Source organism: Antennarius striatus, chromosome 22, assembly GCF_040054535.1.
Source record: "Antennarius striatus isolate MH-2024 chromosome 22, ASM4005453v1, whole genome shotgun sequence".
Lineage (NCBI taxonomy): Eukaryota > Metazoa > Chordata > Actinopteri > Lophiiformes > Antennariidae > Antennarius > Antennarius striatus.
Genome location: NC_090797.1, coordinates 15162236 through 15183203, shown reverse-complemented (window position 1 = coordinate 15183203; position 20968 = coordinate 15162236). Strand labels below are relative to the sequence as shown.

Below are 20968 nucleotides of genomic sequence, written 5' to 3'. Positions count from 1 at the left end.
GTAAAGAATCTGGAGGACTAGAATTCCTCGTTTGAAATTGCGCGCTGAGAAATAGTGAATTGTTTGTGTTGAGGAATTGTGAGGCTCGTAGCTGTCTTGTTGTGAGACAGTTGTCCTCCTCTGTCCAAGAAACACTGTGACTAGTCTGAGGTCTGGGACCTCCGAGTTCTGGGAACTCTGCTCTGGGAGCAACAACTGCAGTCATGGAAGGTGAATTTGATCGGGAGAAGGAGCGGTTTGATTTGAGAGACATTCCTGATCATCCAACTGGCGTTTTATTAAAAGACCAAGTTAAATTGGTTAATGGTTAAGGGTAGGGCAGATGCTGAAACATGCAACTGTTTCTCCCCATAGCCTATGGCTCAAATCACTTGTTGTTTGTCGTCTTTATTGATGTCTATTTTATACTGTACATCTCTTATCGGTAAAATGTTGTAATTTATTTTTTATCTGAAATGATCTGTGTGTCTGAAACTTTTTGTTGCCTTCTTGGCCCAGCTCCCTCTTAAAAAAGAGATTTTTAATCTCAATCAGGCTAACCTGGATAAAAAAGGTTAAAAAAATAAAAAATAAATAAAAAATTGGCATCTCAGGTTGCAGTCGGCGGACTGCCTGAAAAACCTCGCGAGAAGAGTCAAAGAGAATTGCATGCATGGTTTGACTTGTACAAAGATGTTGAGGAGTTGAAAGATAGTGATCCGACCCTTGGACTGCAACTAAACAATATAACCGGGCGATAAAAAATAAGGAAATCAAGTAAAAAATATAAGTATAATGTAAGTGAATAAAGTAATATAAAGGAAAATTTAGGAACCATAATTTGTGAAATACAGGTAGTCGCCGACTTACGACCGCGATTGGGACCGACAGATCGGTCGTAACTCGACTTGGTCGTAAATCGACTCTTAAGTAAAAATTAAATCCAGCAGCGCTGGTTCTTGGCTGGGGGTCGTCCGCATCGTCAGCTGGGGCAGCGTGTGGGTTGGTGGGAGCGGGAGACGATCTTTTCATAATCATTGTGAGCTTTGTCTGAATTGTTCGTTTCTTTTTCTCCTCATAAATTTCACGATATGGACGGAAAGCGTCGTTTGCCATCCGTTCAATCCTTGCAAATGTTTCTATGTTCTATGTCCATTTCTTCAAAGTGTGCACGGAGTTTATTTAACAGGGAAAAGCCTTCTGACAAGCCTTTGGTGGTGAACATTTTTTCTGTTTCCTCCTCTTCTTTCTCTGCTTCTCTTCTCTCTTCTTCTTCCACTCTTTCTTCTTCCAGCGCGATCAGTTCTTCTTACAGCGCGATCATTCGTGAGTTCTCCAAGGAGAGGTTTTTTGCCAGTTTCACTATTTTCTCCCGAATCTGATCAAGTTCTTCGTCACTTTCAAATCCAGCAGAAGAGTTCACGTAACGCTTGACAGTTTTTCCATACGCCATTCATACATTTCTCCGTCACAGCCTCCTAAGCAGCCCAGCCCATCAGTAGTGGGCTGGGCTGCTGATCTCAGTGTGACTGAACAGCGTGTGTGCGCCGTGGGGACTGGAGAGAGCGCGGGAGCCTCAGAGCGTGAGTACTGTGGCTGGAGGGAATGCCCCGCCCTACCCGGACATTGTGGTCGTAAAGTCGATCGGTCGCAAGTTGCATAGGTCGTAAGTCGGCGACTACCTGTAACATAGAAAAAGGCTGCAGCCAAATGTAACAATCACTTCATGAGCATGAATCTAAGTTGAATCTAATCTAAATTGAAGTCCCCCTTCTGCACACATTTTCCTCTGAAATAAAAGGGGCGTATGGATGCATAAACTGTATAAGTAATTGATATAAACTTTAAACTATAAAATGAGTCTTTCAGTGTCTGGCATACATCCGTGTATACATAGGGGTGCATTTCTTAAACGTCACCCGGCTGAAATAAGGTCACCCAGAGTTAGTGTGTGTTTGATAAGATCCGACCATACGTGTATGGGAAGATCAGAGCCAATGAGAACTTGTGTGACTGATAAGCCCACCGAAAGTACAAGCATACCAATCAAATAATCTGAACATACAAGCTTGGGATAAAATGAAGTTGTTGTTTTTTTTGTTAGTTTTTTATGAGTGTAGAAAACTGTTTGCTTGGACGTCATAAGTGATTCTGTGTAACTGAGTGTATGATTGCTGAGCTCAGGTGTGAATGTGTGAGCTGGAAAAACAAAAAGTCTGATTGATTGTGTTTGACTGGGATTAAAACATATGTGCTGTAGATGGAATAGTAGAAAGTGTGTTGAAAGTGCACTCATAGAGTGCCAAAGACGAAATATTTTGTCTTATAGAATCCAAACGTTGAGTGCCAAAGTCGAGATATTTCGTCTTAGGCTTTTTTTATAGGGAACGTTAGATCAAAGCGTTTCGCACATTCTGTGTGATTTTCAGCCTTGTATTCCATTTATTCCGGTTGGGGGCAGTGTTTCACACCCTAGATCACCAGATAAAGCGACGAAGAAGCGTCGGTGTTGGGGCAGTAGTGGAGAGCAAAATGGCGAAGCGCAACGCGAAAGCATGTGGAGGAGGCAAATTCAAGCAGCTAACACTGGCACAGAGCTTGTCTGGCAGTGTAGCTGCTGTGAAAATGAGCGAGAGCAGTAAGGATCGGGGGTGTGCAGGAGATGCACCCAAGGAGGTTGAAAACCGGAGCGGAGGCGAGGAAAACGTGGCGGGTTGTAGCGGGGGCCTCCCGCAGTTCGGCGGCGTCCCACGTGGGAGCGCTGGTGCGGAAAGTTCTCCGCTGCGTCTGTCCGGCGACAGTTCTGACTCTGAACCGGACCCGGACTCGTCATCTGAATGGATACCGTCAGAAAGCAGCAGGGAGTCCTCCCCAGACCCGTGGGAGCCCACGGAGGATCTGAGGAGCAAAGGTTACTATTTTGCTACTTTGTTGCATGATGTAAAAAACACGTGTCGGCCCTCCATCTAGCATAAGTTGTTCCCCATCTATGAATGTATTACTCTTTTGTGTAAAATGGTACTTATTTCAGGCATGTGTGTGTATATATGTATAATGTGTGTGTGTGTGTACGTTTTCTAGAATGGTACATATTTCAGGCATGTGTGTATATATATATATATATAGTGTAAAATGATATCCTACTTATTTCAGGCATGCATATATATATAGTGTAAAATTGTATATTTATTTCTATATTTTACAGTCCCTAAAACGAGTAGAGGACGTGCACCTGCAAGAGGGAGAGGTCCGAGGAGACGCCAATCACTGGAGGTGGATGCAGGTGTTTGGGGTAATGATGGCTGGGAACCCACTAAGTTCCCATTCGTGGCAACCCCTGGTCCCCAGAATGTGGCTGCAGACCTGGATTCAGACCAGCCGGTTGACTTCATGGAGCTGTTTCTGACTGACGAGCTGCGGGGTCACATTGCGTCTCAGACCAACCTGTACGCACGGCAGTTTATACAGGCACATCCTGAAGCTCTGCCACACTCCAGAGAGAGGGTGTGGAAACCGGTGACAGTTCCAGAGCTCAAAAAATACTTGGGTCTTACGTTCCTCACCGGCTACATAAAGAAGCCCAGCGTCAGCATGTACTGGAGTGAGGATCCAATGGAAGCCATTCCGTACTTCAACAACACCATGCCACGCAACAGGTTCCAGCTAATTGGGAAGTTTCTCCACTTCAATGACAATGCCTCACAGGATGCTGGAGATAAACTTTATAAAGTGCGTCCTGTCCTTGATTCTATTATTTCTAAATTCAAAGAGCTGTATCAGCCCCATGAAAACATTTGCATAGATGAGGGGATGTTGCAGTGGCGTGGCCGCCTGAACTTCAGGGTTTACAACCCTCAGAAGCCAGTCAAATATGGCATCAAATCTTATATTTTGTGTGACTCGCGGACTGGCTATTGTTATAATATGTTGCCTTATATTGGCCAGCCGAGCACACTCCCAGACATTGTGTTCTCCCTCCTTGACCGCCTGACCGAGCAGGGGTACACAATATTCATGGACAATTTTTATAATTCCGTAAAACTGTGTGAGCAGTTGTGTAAAAAAAAAACTAATGTCTGTGGAACTCTGAGGAAAAACCGTGGGGAACCACAGATCATCAGAGAGCCATCAAAGACAGACTTGGGTGAGGAGGGGAAGGTGGTGCGACACAACGGCCGGGTACTGGTCTTGGCCTGGCAGGACAAGCGCCTGGTGCGGATGATAACAACCTGCCACAACGACAGGATGCAGAGGGTGGAGGTGTGGCAGAAGGGTCAGCGGGACAAAGTGGCACAGCTCAAACCGGAGTGTGTGGTACAGTACAATTCCTGCATGAATGGGGTGGACAAACTTGACCAGAACATCGCGTACTACCCCTTCATCAGGAAAACTCAAAACTGGACAAAAAAGTTTGTCGCCTATTTGTTCCAGATTTGTGTGTACAACGCCTATGTGTTGTTCAGGTCCAGGAACCCAGGGATCAAGAAATCACACCTTGATTTCATGAAGTGTATTGCAAGGTCCTGGACTGAAAAGGGGTACGTGTCACATGAGGAGGGCGAGGAGATGGAGGTCGAAGACGTGCTGCAAACCAGGTCACGCAGAAACAGAGACCCAGAAGGCAGACTCGATGGCCTGATGTCCAGGCACAAGCTGGAACATTTGAGGGCCACCACCAGGAAAGCACATCCCTCAAGGAAATGTCGGGTGTGTGTTAGAAGGGGTGGAAGGAGTTCTTTCTTGCCACTATTTTTATTTTTCTTCTTCGTGACAGGGGTTCGTTTTAGCCTGGGAAGATAAGTTCAGCCTTCGCTTTAAAGATATCTGGCGCCATCTAGCGTTGTGAATGGGTATAATTTCTAGAACCCGAATGTAAGACGAACCCCACTTTTTCACTTTTTTGCATCTAATTCACTGTGATACTCTGTGTATTTGGGTCCCTTCTGCCAATGTCTGTTAAAAAAGGATGAGAATGTGTTAATACTTCAGTAGAGGATAAATGTCACTCTGTATTCCACCAGAATGTGAAGCAATGGGAAGAGAACAATCAGTAACATAAAATATTAGGCCACATTTGTTTTCTTCTATTTCGTGCTGATTTCTTTTTCTTTTCATCAATTATCAACTCCTGTGTGTATCGTGACTAAAACAGACAGAAAATAAAACTTGGAGGACCTTTATAGCAGTTATAGGCAGTACAATGTCACAGCCAACTAAAGCAGTTTTGTCTGTTACTGTATCAAGGAAACCATGCAAACAAGCTACATGTCATCTTTTGATTTCAGTTCTTATATAATATTGGTATACGCAACGGTATGAATATTCTTCTCAACTGTTTTTGTAAAGTTCGTATACAGATTTACTGTTTTATTTACACAACAATAAAACGTTTAAATATATTTCCCTATTCAACAGAACCTGCTATAGACGAGAGCACATTTGTGTGCGTGAAAAGACCGTTATGTTGGTGGTAAAACAACTGAACAATCAAACTCAGTCCTATACTCTTCCCGTACTCTTCTCTCTCTTCCTACGGACACACTTCCCTCCTCTCCTTCTTTGACCAACAGTTGTCCAATTTCCACCAGCACCCTGTAGGTCAACAGCACCGATGGTGGTCGTTGTTAACTCGGGCCTCGACTGATCCGGTATGGAAGTCATAAGTTTGATTCACATGTTTGATTTGGCAAAAGTTTTACATCAGATGCCCTTCCTGATGCAACCCGCTGCATTTATCTGGGCTTGGGACTGGTACAATAAGACACTGGTTTGTGTCCTCTTGTGGCTACATTTGGTACTTTCCAGTCCATAAAGGTTTTATTTATTTTATTTTTTTTTTTTACTTTGGCAGCATTCTACTGCTGTTGAGTACCTGTTGAGTACCTGTTGAGTACCTGTTGAGTACCTTTGAGTCTGATCTCATCCTCATTTGTTTGCTATTGAAGGAGGGACAAATTGATACTTGGTTACAAAGGGAAAAATAAAGGTGCCAGAACAGGGACTGGAACACGTCTAACCTTTCATCATTTTTTCCCCATATTATTTATTGCCAAAGTCAGCAAAAGAATGGCACTGTGTGAAATGATCCAGGATGCTCAGTTGTAATGAAGGGAGTCAGGGCAGGTGTTGATATAAATGCTGTGAAGAAGGCTTTTGCTTTTTTTAATGATCTGTCTGATACCAGATTGTAACTCCACTGCTTGTGGAAGGGGGGCAGTCAAACGATGATGGTTCTGAATGGGAGATTGTTTTGGTAGATGATTATTGCACAGAAAGTGTAGATGAGCCAGCACCTACTTAAACACTATCTCCCCTTGCTCGTATAATTGATTATATGACACCTATAAAGGAGAGGAGTGATAATGTTATAAGCTCAGTTCAGTAATATACAGTAGAAGATAAGTGCAGGTTGGAGTCCTTCCGGTAAAGTACCATTGTGGGTTCGGGTCTCCCAAACGGAGATTTTGGTTAATATCCCTGGGATTGGAGTCCCTCCAAATGGCGATTTTGGTTAATATCCCTTGGGTTAAAGTCCTTCTGACTGGGATTTGGTAAACATGATAAAGTGTTTAATTGAATCTTCTTCTTTTCCTTTCGGCTTTTCCCTTCAGGGGTCGCCACAGCGAATCAATTTCCTCCATCTAGCCCTGTCCTTTGAATCCTCTTCACTCACACCAACTATCTTCATGTCTTCCCTCATTACATCCATAAACCTCCTCTTTGGTCTTCCTCTAGGCCTCCTGCCTGGCAGTTCAAAACTCAGCATTCTTTTACCAATATATTCACTATCTCTCCTCTGGACATGTCCAAACCATCTCAGTCTGGCCTCTCTGACTTTATCTCCAAAACCTCTAACATGTGCTGTCCCTCTGATGTACTCATTCCTGATCCTATCCTTCCTGGTCACTCCCAGAGAGAACCTCAGCATCTTCATCTCTGCTACCTCCAGCTCTTTCTCCTGTCTTTTCTTCAGTGACACTGTCTCTAGACCAAACAACATCGCTGGTCTCACCACAGTTTTGTACACCTTTCCTTTCATTTTAGCTGAAACTCTTCTATCACACATCACACCTGACACTTTCCTCCACCCGTTCCATCCTGCCTGTACACGCTTCTTCACCTCTTTTCCACACTCTCCATTGCTCTGGACTGTTGACCCTAAGTACTTAAAATCCTCCACCTTCTTGATCTCTTCTCCCTGTAGCCTCACTCTTCCACTTGGGTCCCTCTCATTCACACACATGTACTCTGTCTTACTGCGGCTAACCTTCATTCCTCTCCTTTCCAGGACAAACCTCCACCTCTCTAGCTTCTCCTCCACCTGTTCCCTGCTCTCACTGCAGATCACAATGTCATCTGCAAACATTATAGTCCATGGTGATTCCTGTCTAACCTGGTCTGTTAGCCTGTCCATCACCATAGCGAACCAGAAGGGGCTCAGAGCTGATCCCTGATGTAGTCCCACCTCCACCTTGAACTCCTCTGTCACACCTACAGCACACCTCACCACTGTCTTACAGCCCTCATACATGTCCTGCACTGCTCTAACATACTTCTCTGCCACTCCAGACTTCCTCATACAATACCACAGTTCCTCTCTGGACACCCTGTCATAAGCTTTCTCTAGATCTACAAAAACACAATGCAGCTCCCTCTGGCCTTCTCTGTACTTCTCTATCAACATCCTCAGAGCAAATACTGCATCTGTAGGTACTCTTTTTTGGCATGACACCATACTGCTGCTCACAAATGCTCACTTCTGCCCTTAGTCTAGCTTCCACTACTCTCTCCCATAACTTCATTGTATGGCTCATCAGCTTTATTCCTCTGTAGTTGCCACAACTCTGCACATCTCCCTTGTTCTTAAAAATGGGCACCAGCACACTACTCCTCCATTCCTCAGGCATCTTCTCACTATCTAAGATCCTGTTGAACAACCCAGTCAGAAACTCTACTGCCACCTCTCCTAGACACTTCCATACCTCTACAGGTATATCATCAGGACCGACTGCCTTTCCACTCTTCATCCTCTTCAATGCCCTCCTCACTTCATCCTGACTAATCTTTGCTACATCCTGGTCCACAACAGTCACCTCTTCTAGTCTTTGTTCTCTCTCATTTTCCACGTTCATCAACTCTTCAAAGTACTCTTTCCATCTTCCCATCACACTACTGGCACCTGTCAATAGACTTCCATCCCTATCCTTAATCACCCTAACCTGCTGCACGTCCTTCCCATCTCTATCTCTCTGTCTTGCCAACCTGTATAGATCAGTCTCTCCCTCCTTACTGTCCAACCTAGCATACAAGTCATCATAAGCTTCTTGTTTGGCCTTTGCTACCTCTACCTTCACCTTACGCTGCATCTCCCTGTACTCCTGTCTACTCTCCTCAGTCCTCTCAGCGTCCCACTTCTTCTTAGCTAACCTCTTTCTCTGTATACACTCCTGTACCTCCTCATTCCACCACCAAGTCTCCTTATCTACTTTCCTTCCAGATGACACACCAAGTACTCTCCTACCTGTCTCCCTGATCACATTAGCTGTAGTTGTCCAGTCATCTGGAAGCACCTCCTGACCACCCAGAGCCTTTCTTAACTCCTTCCTAAAACTCATGCAACACTCTTCCTTTTTCAGCTTCCACCATTTCGTCTTCTGCTCTGCCTTTGCCCTCTTGATCTTCCTCACCACCAGAGTCATCCTACACACCACCATCCTATGCTGTTTGGCTACACTCTCACCTACCACTACTTTACAGTCACTGATCTCCTTCAGGTTACACCGTCTACACAAGAAGTAGTCTACCTGTGTGCTCCTACCTCCACTCTTATAGGTCACTCTATGTTCCTGCCTCTTCTGGAAGAAAGTATTCACTACAGCCATTTCCATCCTTTTTGCAAAGTCAACTACCATCTGTCCTTCTGCGTTCCTCTCCTGAATACCAAACCTGCCCATCACATCCTCATCCCCTCTGTTTCCTGCACCAACATGTCCATTGAAGTCTGCTCCAATGACAATTCTCTCACTTCTAGGCATGCTCTGCATCACTTCATCAAAGTCCGACCAGAATTTCTCCTTCTCCTCCAGCTCACATCTTACCTGTGGAGCATACCCACTAACAACATTGAACATCACACCTTCTATTTCTAGCTTCAGACTCATCACTCTATCCGACACTCTTTTTACCTCCAGGACATTCCTAACAAACTCCTCCTTCAAGATAACTCCTCCTCCATTTCTCTTCCCATCTATACCATGATAGAACAACTTGAACCCTGCTCCTAAACTTCTAGCCTTGCTACCTTTCTACCTGGTCTCCTGTACACACAGTATGTCTACCTTCCTTCTCTGCATCATGTCAACCAACTCTCTACCTTTTCCTGTCATAGTTCCAACATTCAACGTCCCTACTCTTAGTCCTATACTCTTGGTGTTCCTCTTCTCTTTCTTCGAGCGAACGCACTTTCCTCCTCTCCTTCTTCGACCAACAGTAATCCAATTTCCACCAGCGCCCTGTAGGTCAACAGCGCCGATGGCGGTCGTTGTTAACCCAGGCCTCGACCGATCCAGTATGGAAGTCATAGGTTTGATTCGCATCTTTGATTTGGCAAAAGTTTTACGCCGGATGCCCTTCCTGACGCAACCCTCTGTATTTATCCGGGCTTGGGACCGGCACAATAAGACACTAGCTTGTGCCCTCTTGCGGCTACATTCCATGCTAAAAAAAAAAAAAAGCTAAAAAACAAGGATAACAAAGTGAATTTACAGCTGATTATTCTGAAGAAAAACACTCATGAAGGAGGCTGAACTAAAAAGGGGGGTCTTCAGTTTGTTCTGGAACATGTAGACTGGACTCTGGAGCAGTGGTCACGTGGTCTGATGGGTCCAGATCCACGTGGGTTTCTGTCTTCTTTATTCGTCAGCCGTGGTTGTATAGTGGTTAGTACTCTGTGTTGTGGCTGCAGAAACCACAACAAAGTGGTTGCTGCGGTGTTACTTGCTGGTGTGTATTTTACTCTCACCCTCCCAAAAATTATTTTTTAACTGTTTTCCAGTTTTGTTTTTGCATCGGCCGTGATCGTATAAAGGTTAGTACACTGCGTTGTGGCCGCAGCAACCCCGGTTCGAATCCGGGTCACGGCAGCTTTTAATGTAAATTGACTAAAAAAGTCCCCGCACTGAGGGACGGTGTTATGAACTGATGAACTGATCGCGTTGTCTGTGTTGTGGCTGCAGCAAGCCCGGTTCGAATCCGGGTCGTGACATGGTTTCATTCAGTTTAAGTGGACTGGGTCTGACTGTTAATATTAGATTTATTTTAGCGTTTGTTGAAACTCTAAAAAGAGCTGCTGTATCTACTTCTGAAATGCCATTGTTATTCTTTAAGTCTTAAATTATTGATTATCTTAAAGTTATCTTAAAGTTATTTTAAAGTTCAAGTTCACCACACTGACAAGTTTCTTGTTTTGCAGGTGAGCTTGAAGTTTAAATTTCTCAACAGTGTATTTTTTTTCTTCATCCCCAAAATTGTTCCTTTACCTTTATTCTGTTGTCTTTTTACATCAGCCGTGAAACCATTCAAGAGAGCTGTTCTAAAGTGTCTCAGTTACCTCATTGTTAGAGGGATGTGCTCCCGTTGCCACTGACCATTTGGCCAGGCTGTTGTAGGAATACACCAATGGTTCCTCCTTACCATCCCATGGGAACGAGGTGGGGGTGTTTCCACGGGGTGTTGGAAACTGGTCTCTCAGCACGTTAAACAAGGCTCTGGAGAACGGTCTGAACGGTCTCTCTGTTCCTGCACCACTCAGACCTGCTGCGGTTCTGACAGCTGAAACTGTCATAGGGGCTATTGCCAGTACCTAAAAATTGCCACACCTCTCCTACTGCTACATTTTGGTCTGAAGTTAGGGCTAACGTGTGTTCAAGCTATTGATCCGCTCCCTGAGACAGGGGGGGTAATTTTTTAGCCATGCCTTTGACATCAGTAAATAAATGGTTTATATTCTCTCAAATCATCTTGCTAATCGATTCTCAGGGGCATCTGACGATAAGTCTTACCACTGCACATGTGTGGTGGGGTATCTTCTTCCTCCCCTTTGTCACAAGGGTGCGCTGCTGACTCAATGTACCATTCATTCCCACCTGCAACGTGATTTGTCAATTTATACTGGTCTGGAACTCCACGTGGGATGCCAATAGCATCTGTGTAGACTGGACTGTCCTCCAGCATCGTGGTGTATGAGCTCAGGTGTGACCATGTCCTCACCTCAGCCTTGGACACATTGTAAATCTGTATGGGAGAAATGAGACACACAAGTGCACATCTTCCTGTCCAGTTTGGGACAAGGAGTCCTTTGTGTCTTGGTTTTAGTCTTGTTAATTGACAGTTGAGCTTGAGCGAACTGCAACTGTATTTTTCATAAGTCAGTTTCTAAATCAGTAAATTTATTTTGGTATTTTTCATAGAAGTGGCAACATCTCTGTCTCCTTTGTCCCTACTTTGCTCTTTCTTCAACATCCTCCACTGTCTTCTTTATCAACTTTCTATTACTCTCATGACCTTCCATCAGGGACTGCTGATATCCTCTCTCTCTCTCACTTACAACTTCTGCTTCTCTTCCTTGTTTGACTTCTTCTAGTTCCTTTCTCAGTCTCTACATCACATGCAACATTCTCTCTATCTCTTCTGTCTTTCACTCTCTCTCGCTATTATTGCTGTTTTTATTTCAAATAAAGTTTGACGTGCATCATCTGTTTCTCCGTCCTCTTCATTTTCTAACACTCCCTCTTTTATATGCCACAGAGCTTGTTGACTAGCTGCGACCTTTGTGGTTGATGGCTTATTTTGTATTTGCTTTAACATTTCTCCTGAGCTTAAGGCCCACTGGTGAAATGTTCCTCTCTACTTTGAGTTGGCATGTTCCTGAATGGAATGCTACCCTTGTTTTCAAAATGAAATGCCTCCCTCTCATGCTTCTGGGGCTCCTGGAGGAGGTCAGAACACATCAGGAGATGCTTCTGGAGCTCCTGGAGGAGGTCAGAAGAAAACAGGAGCAGCTTCTTGGGCTCCTGGAGGAGGTGAAACTACTACGCCTCCAGAACGCGGAGAAGGAGAAGCGAATTGTGGATCTCGAGCGGTGAGTGGATGAGCTGGAGCGATACTCCCGCATCAATGATGTGGTCATCACCGGCATCAACATCAGGCCGCGCTCATAAGCTCGTGCAGTGGCCGCGGACAGCGGGGAGCCCAGCGAGCAGGAGACACCATCGGTGGAGCAACAGGTGGCTTCCTATCTCCAGAGCAAGGGGATACAGTTGGACCGGGAGCGTATCGAGGCGTGTCACCCACTACCAGTAAAGAACGAGAGACCGTCAGCGCTCATCATAAGGTTTACTAATCGGAAAAAGAAAATGGCACTACTGATACAGGTGCGCAAGCTAAAGGGCACTAATGTATTCATAAACGAGCACTTGACAAAGAAAAATGCTGACATCACAATGATCGCAGGACAACTGAAAAAACAAGGCAAGATTCAACAAACCTGGGTAACAAACTGTAAGATCTTCATCAAACTAAATGGGTCACGGAGGCAGCAGAAGTCTTGCTGGTGAAGAGCATAGAAGACCTTGAACAGTATCGACATTGATGCAGCTTGTGACTCCTCATCATCACAATGCCAAACACACCAAGAACACAGACTACACCAAGCACCAATATGAACATGGACATGTTACAGAAGATCCTACAGCATCAACAAATAGAACTGGAAACGTGTGAGTATCAAGAGCACACCCCACTGGAGCAGAAAAAGTATGCAGTTGGTCTCTTCATTGATCTGAACCCCATGTCAGACACATAAAAACAAAAATATCCAAAACCCTCTCAATTATAAATAAAGCAAAACTATACCTTGATGGAAATGCACTCTGTACTTTATACTGCACCTTGGTCCTCCCATACTTTACATATTGTGTTGAAGTTTGGGGGAATACTTATCAGAACACAATTAATCCTCTGATCATTCTACAGAAAAGAGCAGTGTGGAACATTCACAAGGTTGGTTTTCTTGAACATACTCATAACCTGTTTACGCAGTCAAAGTTGCTAAAATTTCATGATATTGTACCATATAATACATCAATAGTTTTATATAATAATAATAATAATAATAATAATAATAATAATAATGATGATGGATTAGATTTATTTAGCCTTTTCTTGTCTGGACACTCAAAGTCACTTACATTGGATCCGTTATTCATTCACACCTCATTCATTCTTGGTGGTGGTAAACTACGTAGTAGCCACAGCTGCCCTGGGGCAGACTGACGGAGGCGTGGCTGCCAATCTGCGCCTACGGCCCCTCCGACCACCACCGGAACAATCACACACATTCAACAAATTATTACCACCAAACCTCCAACGATTCTTTATAACTCCAGTCAGGGCTCATCACTTTACAGGTTTTGGATATTTTTCATTGCCGAGAGCTCAAACCACGCATAAACGTTTTTGTGTGTCTGTGTGCGGAGTGAAACTCTGGAACAATCTGGTCTCACAACACAAGAAATGCCAAAGTACTAATCAATTCAAACTGTTATATAAACATCATGTCTGGTCAAAGTATAGAGATGAGGGTCTTTAACTCAAACTGCTGTTCTGTTTGTTAACATGTGCTCAGTGTTTCTTTACCATCGTTGGTATTTGTTAATTATTGCTGTTGGCATTTGTCCATTACCATTGTTGGTATATTGTACATTACCATTGTTGGTATATTGTACATTACCATTGTTGGTATATCGTGCCTTCCTTACATTGTTGTGTCAAATTGCTATTGCAATGTGATAATTTCATTGTTGCCCATGGTGACGCCATCGTGATGCAATTATTGTGTGGTTATCCTTGAATCCTCGAGGTAGCAGTGAAGCTCAGTGTGTTGATCTCTGAATCAGGAACTGGGGTGGGATTACATGAGTTTTCTTCTTCCCACTCCCTTTCAGGCAGAATTGTATTGTTGGGTTATGATCTTTGTTTATTATTTGCTTATTTAATTATTTTGTTTGTTGTTGATTTTTTGTTTGTTTTTTGTTTTGTTTTTCCTTGCCTTGTCTGAAATAAATGAATAACTAACTAACTAATGAAGAATACTTTAATAATGCTACAGCGGAATTTGTTACCTCTTTTAAGTACAAGTACAGTCATACGGCACACGTTACACAAGAAAGTACAAGAATACAGCTATCAGTTAGACAACACAGCATTCACACTAAATGGTCTCGTCAGACTTTCAATCAGATTTACAGACCATTTGTTCAGTCTGTCAACTGTTTAATTTGGTTATTTGGCTGGAATTTAGTTAATCTTTATTTTGGCAAGCTTGCATACCATTTTACCCCAGGTATCTGATCTTCACTCGGCGGCCGTCATTTTGTGAACCACTGTCTCCACAGATGTAGCTGTTCTGAGCAGTCAGTGGTTCTACCAGTTTAACCCTATCTAAACTAGTTTTACCTTTTGCTTAAGCCTTTCAAACATCACACTCTGTCCCTGACCATTAGCTCCATTCATTTTACACAATCCCTATTTATCACACTCACAAATTCACCTCCCTTTTCATACAATACAACACAATATTCAATTAACCCATTAAAAATGAGAGGTCAAGTATCTACTCTGGGTCCTCCAGCAGCGATGCCTCCAGCTGCTCTGTTAAAATCGCAGACAAAGACGACACTCGTCTAGCCATCGTACTTGCTCCAAGCTGGACATCGGAGATGACATCACGACCATGTTTCTCATCTTTGAATCATTATTTAGCGACAAGCATCATAGCTTCTTTAAAAACCTCACCATTTGAAAACGGTTTCTTGTTCTTTATCAAAAAACGGGCAGCTCTAGACGAAGCTTCGATTGCGTTCTGGGATTTTTTGACCGGCTTTGTGAAAAAAGTCTGTTGTTTGTCTGAAGCTGCCTTTAACCCACTGACTTTCTCAGTACATAAAGTGCTGCTGGGTGGGTAGTTCACAGTCATGTTTTTGTGGCATGTTTGGAAATGCCTCTCCACGTTGTGCCGCTTTGGTACTGCAACAGTCATCCCACAAAAAAGACACAAACATTTCTCTTTGAATGACGTAAAAAAAGAAATCTTCTTTCCAGTCACTCTGAAAATACGATGTCCTTTTGTGTTTTCTTCCATGGTTTTTGGGCAAAAGCACAAGCAGGCTAACTCCTCATATCACCTGGTCAGTGTGTCAGGCGTAGACACACGAATGACCTTCGACTTGGTGAGAGGCGAGTTTGATATCAAGTATTTTATTTGAATGTTTTAACTTAATAAAATATCATTTTAGAATGCGGAATAATTAAGTTGCGATATCATTAATGTGTTAATTAATGTTAATATGTTTAGACCACGCCTCACGGGCGCCACAAGGGGTGCTCGGGGGCGCAGGGTCGCTCGCAGGAACAGCGTTGGTGACCTCTGGTTTAGAACCTCCAGACGTCACGTGAGCGCAGCAACGTCATGAGGAGCTCAGAGGTGATGAAGCTGGACCTGAGAGGGTTCCTTCTGACCGCACCAACCTTCTGACCGTCTCATTGGTCCTTTCATCGTGAGACCTACGGACGTTGGTGGACACAGGAGGGAGTGACAAAGGAGGAGCGACATAGGAAGGAGTTACACAAGAGGGAGTTACACAGGAGGGAGTGACTGTGTGTCGGCTGCTCTGACCTGATCCAGGAAACAACGTACAAACATTAGATAATAAAAGTCACACCCGTCTGTGGTGCTACAGCTGAAGCATGTGTGTGTGTGTGTGTGTGTGTGTGTGTGTGTGTGTGTGTGTGTGTGGCGTGAGGATCAGGAGGTGGTCTTCTGGTGTCGACCCAGTCACACGAGTGGACCGTCACCTGAACATCAGTTTAACGTGAACACGTGTTCCTCCTGATCCTGGACAGGGTGGGGCCACCTCCATTTAAACATCACTATTGGTCACATGTCACAGTGAATCAGTACTCATCACCACAGCAGACAGCTGCTAGCTGCTGTTAGCGACCTGAGCAGCTAGCGGTCCAATGAGTCCTGTTGCTGTGGCTTATGTTTGCTCTGGAGGGTTCTGTTGGGTTTTTCTGTCTATTAAAGGGCTTTGAAATGTCTCTTGATGTGATTAAGAGCTATATAAATAAAAGTTGGTTGAGTCTGACTCAGGGGGCGGAGCCAGAGGAGGGTGAGGAGGAGGAGTATGTAGAGTGGAGGATGAAGACGAGTGTCTGTCAGTGGGACGATGAGCTAATGAAGCAACAGCCAGGACTAAGACATCAGGGGTCGGGGGTTAAAAGCTGTTTTTATGCCACTAGAGGGCGCCACCACATTCTAGACCTCACCTTCACTGGAGGGAGGCTAAGGCTAGCTGTTCATGCTAGCTACAAGAAGTATCTCAACAGCTGTCTGTGACATAAGGACATCCGTCTCTCATCCATCCATCCGTTCACCCACTTTGACAGACAGCTTGTGATCCAACAGGCTCTTAACCATTAATGAAACACACACACACACACACACACACACACACACACACACACATACACACACACACACACACACACACTCACAGGACACTTGGATGAAGGTGATGAAGGGAGGACACATCAGTACAAAATAATGGCTATGAGCAGCTTTAATAAAGAAAACTGAAGATCCAGCCTTCAGGAGTAAAACCTTACAGTTTGACAGTAAATGTCAGAGTGATCGTCAGGCTAACAGGAAGTGCTAACAGCTGTCAGTGATAAAAGAGTCACACCAAAACCCACAAAGAAACTTGTGGGTTTTGTTTATTAGCAATATTTGAATACAGTTAATTTGTTAAATATTATATTGACTTATTTTTGTCATTTTAGAATTATACCTCCTACATGAAACGCACCAGAAAGACCAACAATAGATGTCAAGGTAATGTTTAGCATGAGCACAATGGCTTGTGGGACTTTTTTTCTTCATTTATATTTCATAAGTTCATTTATTGATGGCCTGCCAGGACCTCGTCTTCGTCCAGCAGCCTCAGAAGCATCTCCCTCAGCTCGAACGGCACCATCTCCTCCTCATCGTTGTCGAAGGAGTCTGTGCTCTCCTGCTCCTCAAAGATGTTCCACAGCGGAGTCCTGGAGTTCTGCTGGACACACACACACACACACACACACACACACACACACACACACACACACACACACACACACACACATCAGCCTTCATCCAGTGATGCAGGTTTGAAAAAATCAGACTCCAAATGTCTCCAAACGATGGTTTCCACTGATCAGTGCTTCCACTCAGCCAGCAGAGGGCGCTGCTGTGGAGATGCTGCTGTTCTTGGCAGACCTTCAACAGAACCAGTGGACTGGTGGCCCCTTACCATGTTCTTGTCATTGGATCCAGGCTGTCGGCGCGGGGGCTGGGCCTCCAACAGTTGTCCAGCAGGAAAGGCGTGTTTATAGAAGCAGATGGCGCCAAAGGGACATGTGCCACGCCCCTCATCAAAGTACCGACACGGCTTGTTCCTGAAGGAGACCGAGAAGACTGTCAGGGATTCAGACACATCAGACAACACCGCCCAGTCCACAGCCCAGATGTTCTCCTGCAGATCTACTAGTATAGCCCCACCCACTAGTGTAGCCCCACCCCTTACCCATTTCTAGCCCGGCCCACTTACCGCATGCCGTCCTTGTATTTCTGGATGAGCTTCTGCTTGTCGTCCTCATCTTCCACCCAGAACTCACTCGGGATGACAAAGTTGGATGTTATTCCACACTTGGGGCAGCAACTGGAAATAAGTAGAAAAATGGTTTTACCATCTGAAACAGGAAACGTTCAGGAAGAAGCTCCTCTGAAGGAGATTAAAAACAGTCTCAGTAGATGTTTGGTGAGAAAACGTGAATTAAAAAATGTTTCTGGTTGGTTTACAGACGATTAATCAATGTGATGGAACACTTATCGCTACAACCTCATTCAAAGTACCTCTGAAACATATTTAGATAACATTTTTGATGCTTTCATGAAGAAGAAAGATGAATAAATATTTGTTATCCAAAGCTGTTAAAGTCAATCCACTGGACGTTAAGAAAGTTCTTGAAGACGTTTCATCTCTCATCAAAGAGACTTGTTCAGTTCTGAAGGTGGCTGGTGTTGTCCAGCTTATTTACCCTGTGGGGTGTGGTCAAGGCTATGCACATTCAGACGACCGTCGTTGAAACCCGTCTGGCCCCTCAACAATTGTTGGGTGTGTCAAAGGGGGGTCGTTGAAATGCAAGTTTCACCTTTGTATACTAATGACCCTCATTAGTATACAAAGGTGAAACACAAATTTCAACGACCCCCCCCCCCCCACTACCCATCACACACTGACGACTCACTTGGTGATATCGCACATGGCCCTCCTCCACGTCCTGATGCACTTCAGGCAGTAGCAGTGGCTGCAGTTGACCAGGATGCCGAAGCGCCGCTCACTGGGGTTGGCCTTCTCCAACACCACTTCAATGCACATACGACACATCATGTACTCGCTGCGCTGGATGGCGAACGAGAGCTCCATGTCCTTCTCGTGGGCCTCCATGCACGCCTGTGGACAGGTGCAGGAAGTGTGTGTATGTTACCACCATGTCAAAGGAGTGTGTGTGACAGCTCGTGTAGTGTTTCAGCAGGTCGTTACCTTGGTGTGCTCTGAGCGCTGACTGATGTCGGTGGGGTGGAGCACCTGGAGCTCACACATGTTACAAACGTCGCCATGGAGATAGGCACAGTTGATTCCATAGCGGCACTTTCCAATAGCGGCGTAGAAGCAAAGCTGCTTCCTCGGCTCCTTGTTCTCAGGATCAGCTGCAGACGACCCACAACATCAAAACATCAAAATACTGTTACCATGGTGCCCACACGCCTACAACCTGATCGAACTACAGTTTCCTTCAACTGTTTGTAATCTCAGATGACACAAGTTCACTGTTGTCCACTTGCTTGTCAATGGGTGAACAAAACAACAGTTTTACCAAATACCAAAATGAACAACAGCCCAACCCCCACCTAAGAAAATATCCACAGCCCTAAGTCTCCTCACAAGGGGACGTAGGTGGGATCTAGTGCTTCTCCCCAACACACCACGCGGATCACTCACCCCGTCCACAGTACGGCTGTCCTGAAACAAAATCGGCCGCGTTGAACCAGTCTTGAACCCATGAGCCGGGTGTTGACCCACTGGGATCCAGGTCTGATGGGTCCAGCAGGGAAGTGGGGGGAGGCATCAGTGTCTGGGGGGTCGGCCGCTCCTCGCTTTTGGGTAGTTTGTAGTGTTCAAACCTGAGGACACACAAGTTACCATGTTAAAACCAGAAGGTTTGGAGATAGAAACCCATTACTCCTCGACACATATCAACAGAAAGTTGGGTGATAGAAACCCACCGTACCCCCCCCACCCCTCACATATAAACAAAAGGTAAGGGGATGGAAACCCATTACCCTCCCTACATACAAACAGAACAGGAAAAAAAACATCAACCGTTTTACCAAAAGAGCCTAAAAGAGCTACATAGATCTGAAACTGCTGCTCCACACCACTGGTGTCAGGGTCAGTATGAACACAAAGCATTTTGGGATTTTTAATTAATGGTGAGAACATTTTAGAAACCTTTCCCCACTTCACCCTAAATTCTGCGACCAGTGCTCCTCATCTTAGCTCTCATATCATTTAGTTATAAGAAGTCAGGACCAAACATATCCATGAGCACAGGAGACAGTGCTGGGATGAGAAAGATTACTCTAAAAATCTTCCAGCAATAACACAACAATAGAGTCAGTACTAACAGTGTGAAGATGCTACTGCTAACTGCTAACCCATCTGTTCCAAAAGATGACCATGACTCCAAACTAAAGCACTGAGTCAGAGTAAAGTGTGTGGAGTCCTCCAGGTAAAGGCAGGTCAAGAAGAGCAAAGCAGAATGAGGAGAACTTACATCAGGCTGGTTGAAGACATGTCTGCAGGTCTCAGTCATCCACGTCAGGACTCCTCCAGTTGTGACTCACTGCTACTGAGTCCAGACACTTATAGTCCTGCTGGGGCAGGAACTCACCCCCACAAACCGCCAACACAATGAGGGTCGTTAGGAGTCATTCCCACTCAGGTGGGCCGTTGTCCCGCCCACTTTCATGCGAGCTGCCCCCACATTTGAACGTGAAAGGTGGTCTCAGGTTTCTGCTCCAACAGGAGTAACTGGACTCAGTCATCAGAACTGAAGGAGACTCTCAGACGAGAGGTGAAGCGTCTTCAACCAACCTGGAGGAAGTCCAGCTGACTGTGTTCTAATGTGATGTCACCAGAAACAGTCGTTAGACGTTTCACAAATCAATCACACTGTTTTCTCATTTAATTTGCAGCCTTTTGCATGACGTAGATGAGCCAGGCCAGGTAGGCGTAGGTGAACTCTCCCAGGGTGCAGCTGAAGATGGAGCTTTTCTGGTGGAAGCCGCAGGCGCGCTCCTGCTTGCTGCGTGCGTTCTTCATGAAGAAAATGCTCCAGCCGGAGATGACCACCAAATCCGCGGTGATCCACGAGCACCAGTACAGGTCGGTGAAGATGATGAGGTAGAAGTCGTGGACGCCGCCCTGGAGGATGAGGAGCAGGAAGCAGAGCGACTTGTAGAGCGTGCCACGCATGAACGTGCGCTCCAGCAGCTCTGGACGAACTCCCCCGACATCATGATGGAGGCGGCAGTCACCAGGGGCTGGATGCTGCTGCGCTCCTCTGGGATGATGCTGCCGCTCGTCTGTGTGTAGCACCTCCCACTCAGCCGACCGGATTCCGGTGAAGACACGGGTGGGCGTGGACCGCGACACGCTTTAGGTCAGAGATGCTCGTTCTTCTGGTTGTTGCTGTCGGTTTGTGAGATCAATGTATTTGTGCGGTCACCTCCTGTTTCCTTCCCAGTGCATTGAAAGGTGGAGGCGAA

At 45.1% G+C, this 20968-nt stretch overlaps 1 protein-coding gene across 1 annotated transcript; it reads right to left on the bottom strand.

Moving 5' to 3' along the window:
• Nucleotides 1-16997: 16997 nt before the first annotated feature.
• LOC137589704 (probable E3 ubiquitin-protein ligase makorin-1) lies at nt 16998-20675 on the bottom strand. Its single transcript, XM_068307558.1, has 7 exons — nt 20404-20675; nt 19140-19321; nt 18681-18847; nt 18385-18590; nt 17685-17795; nt 17388-17532; nt 16998-17150 (listed from the first exon to the last, which is right to left on the bottom strand). The coding sequence occupies exons 1-7, from the start codon at nt 20673-20675 to the stop codon at nt 16998-17000; spliced, it is 1236 nt and encodes a 411-aa protein (XP_068163659.1).
• Nucleotides 20676-20968: the final 293 nt, after the last annotated feature.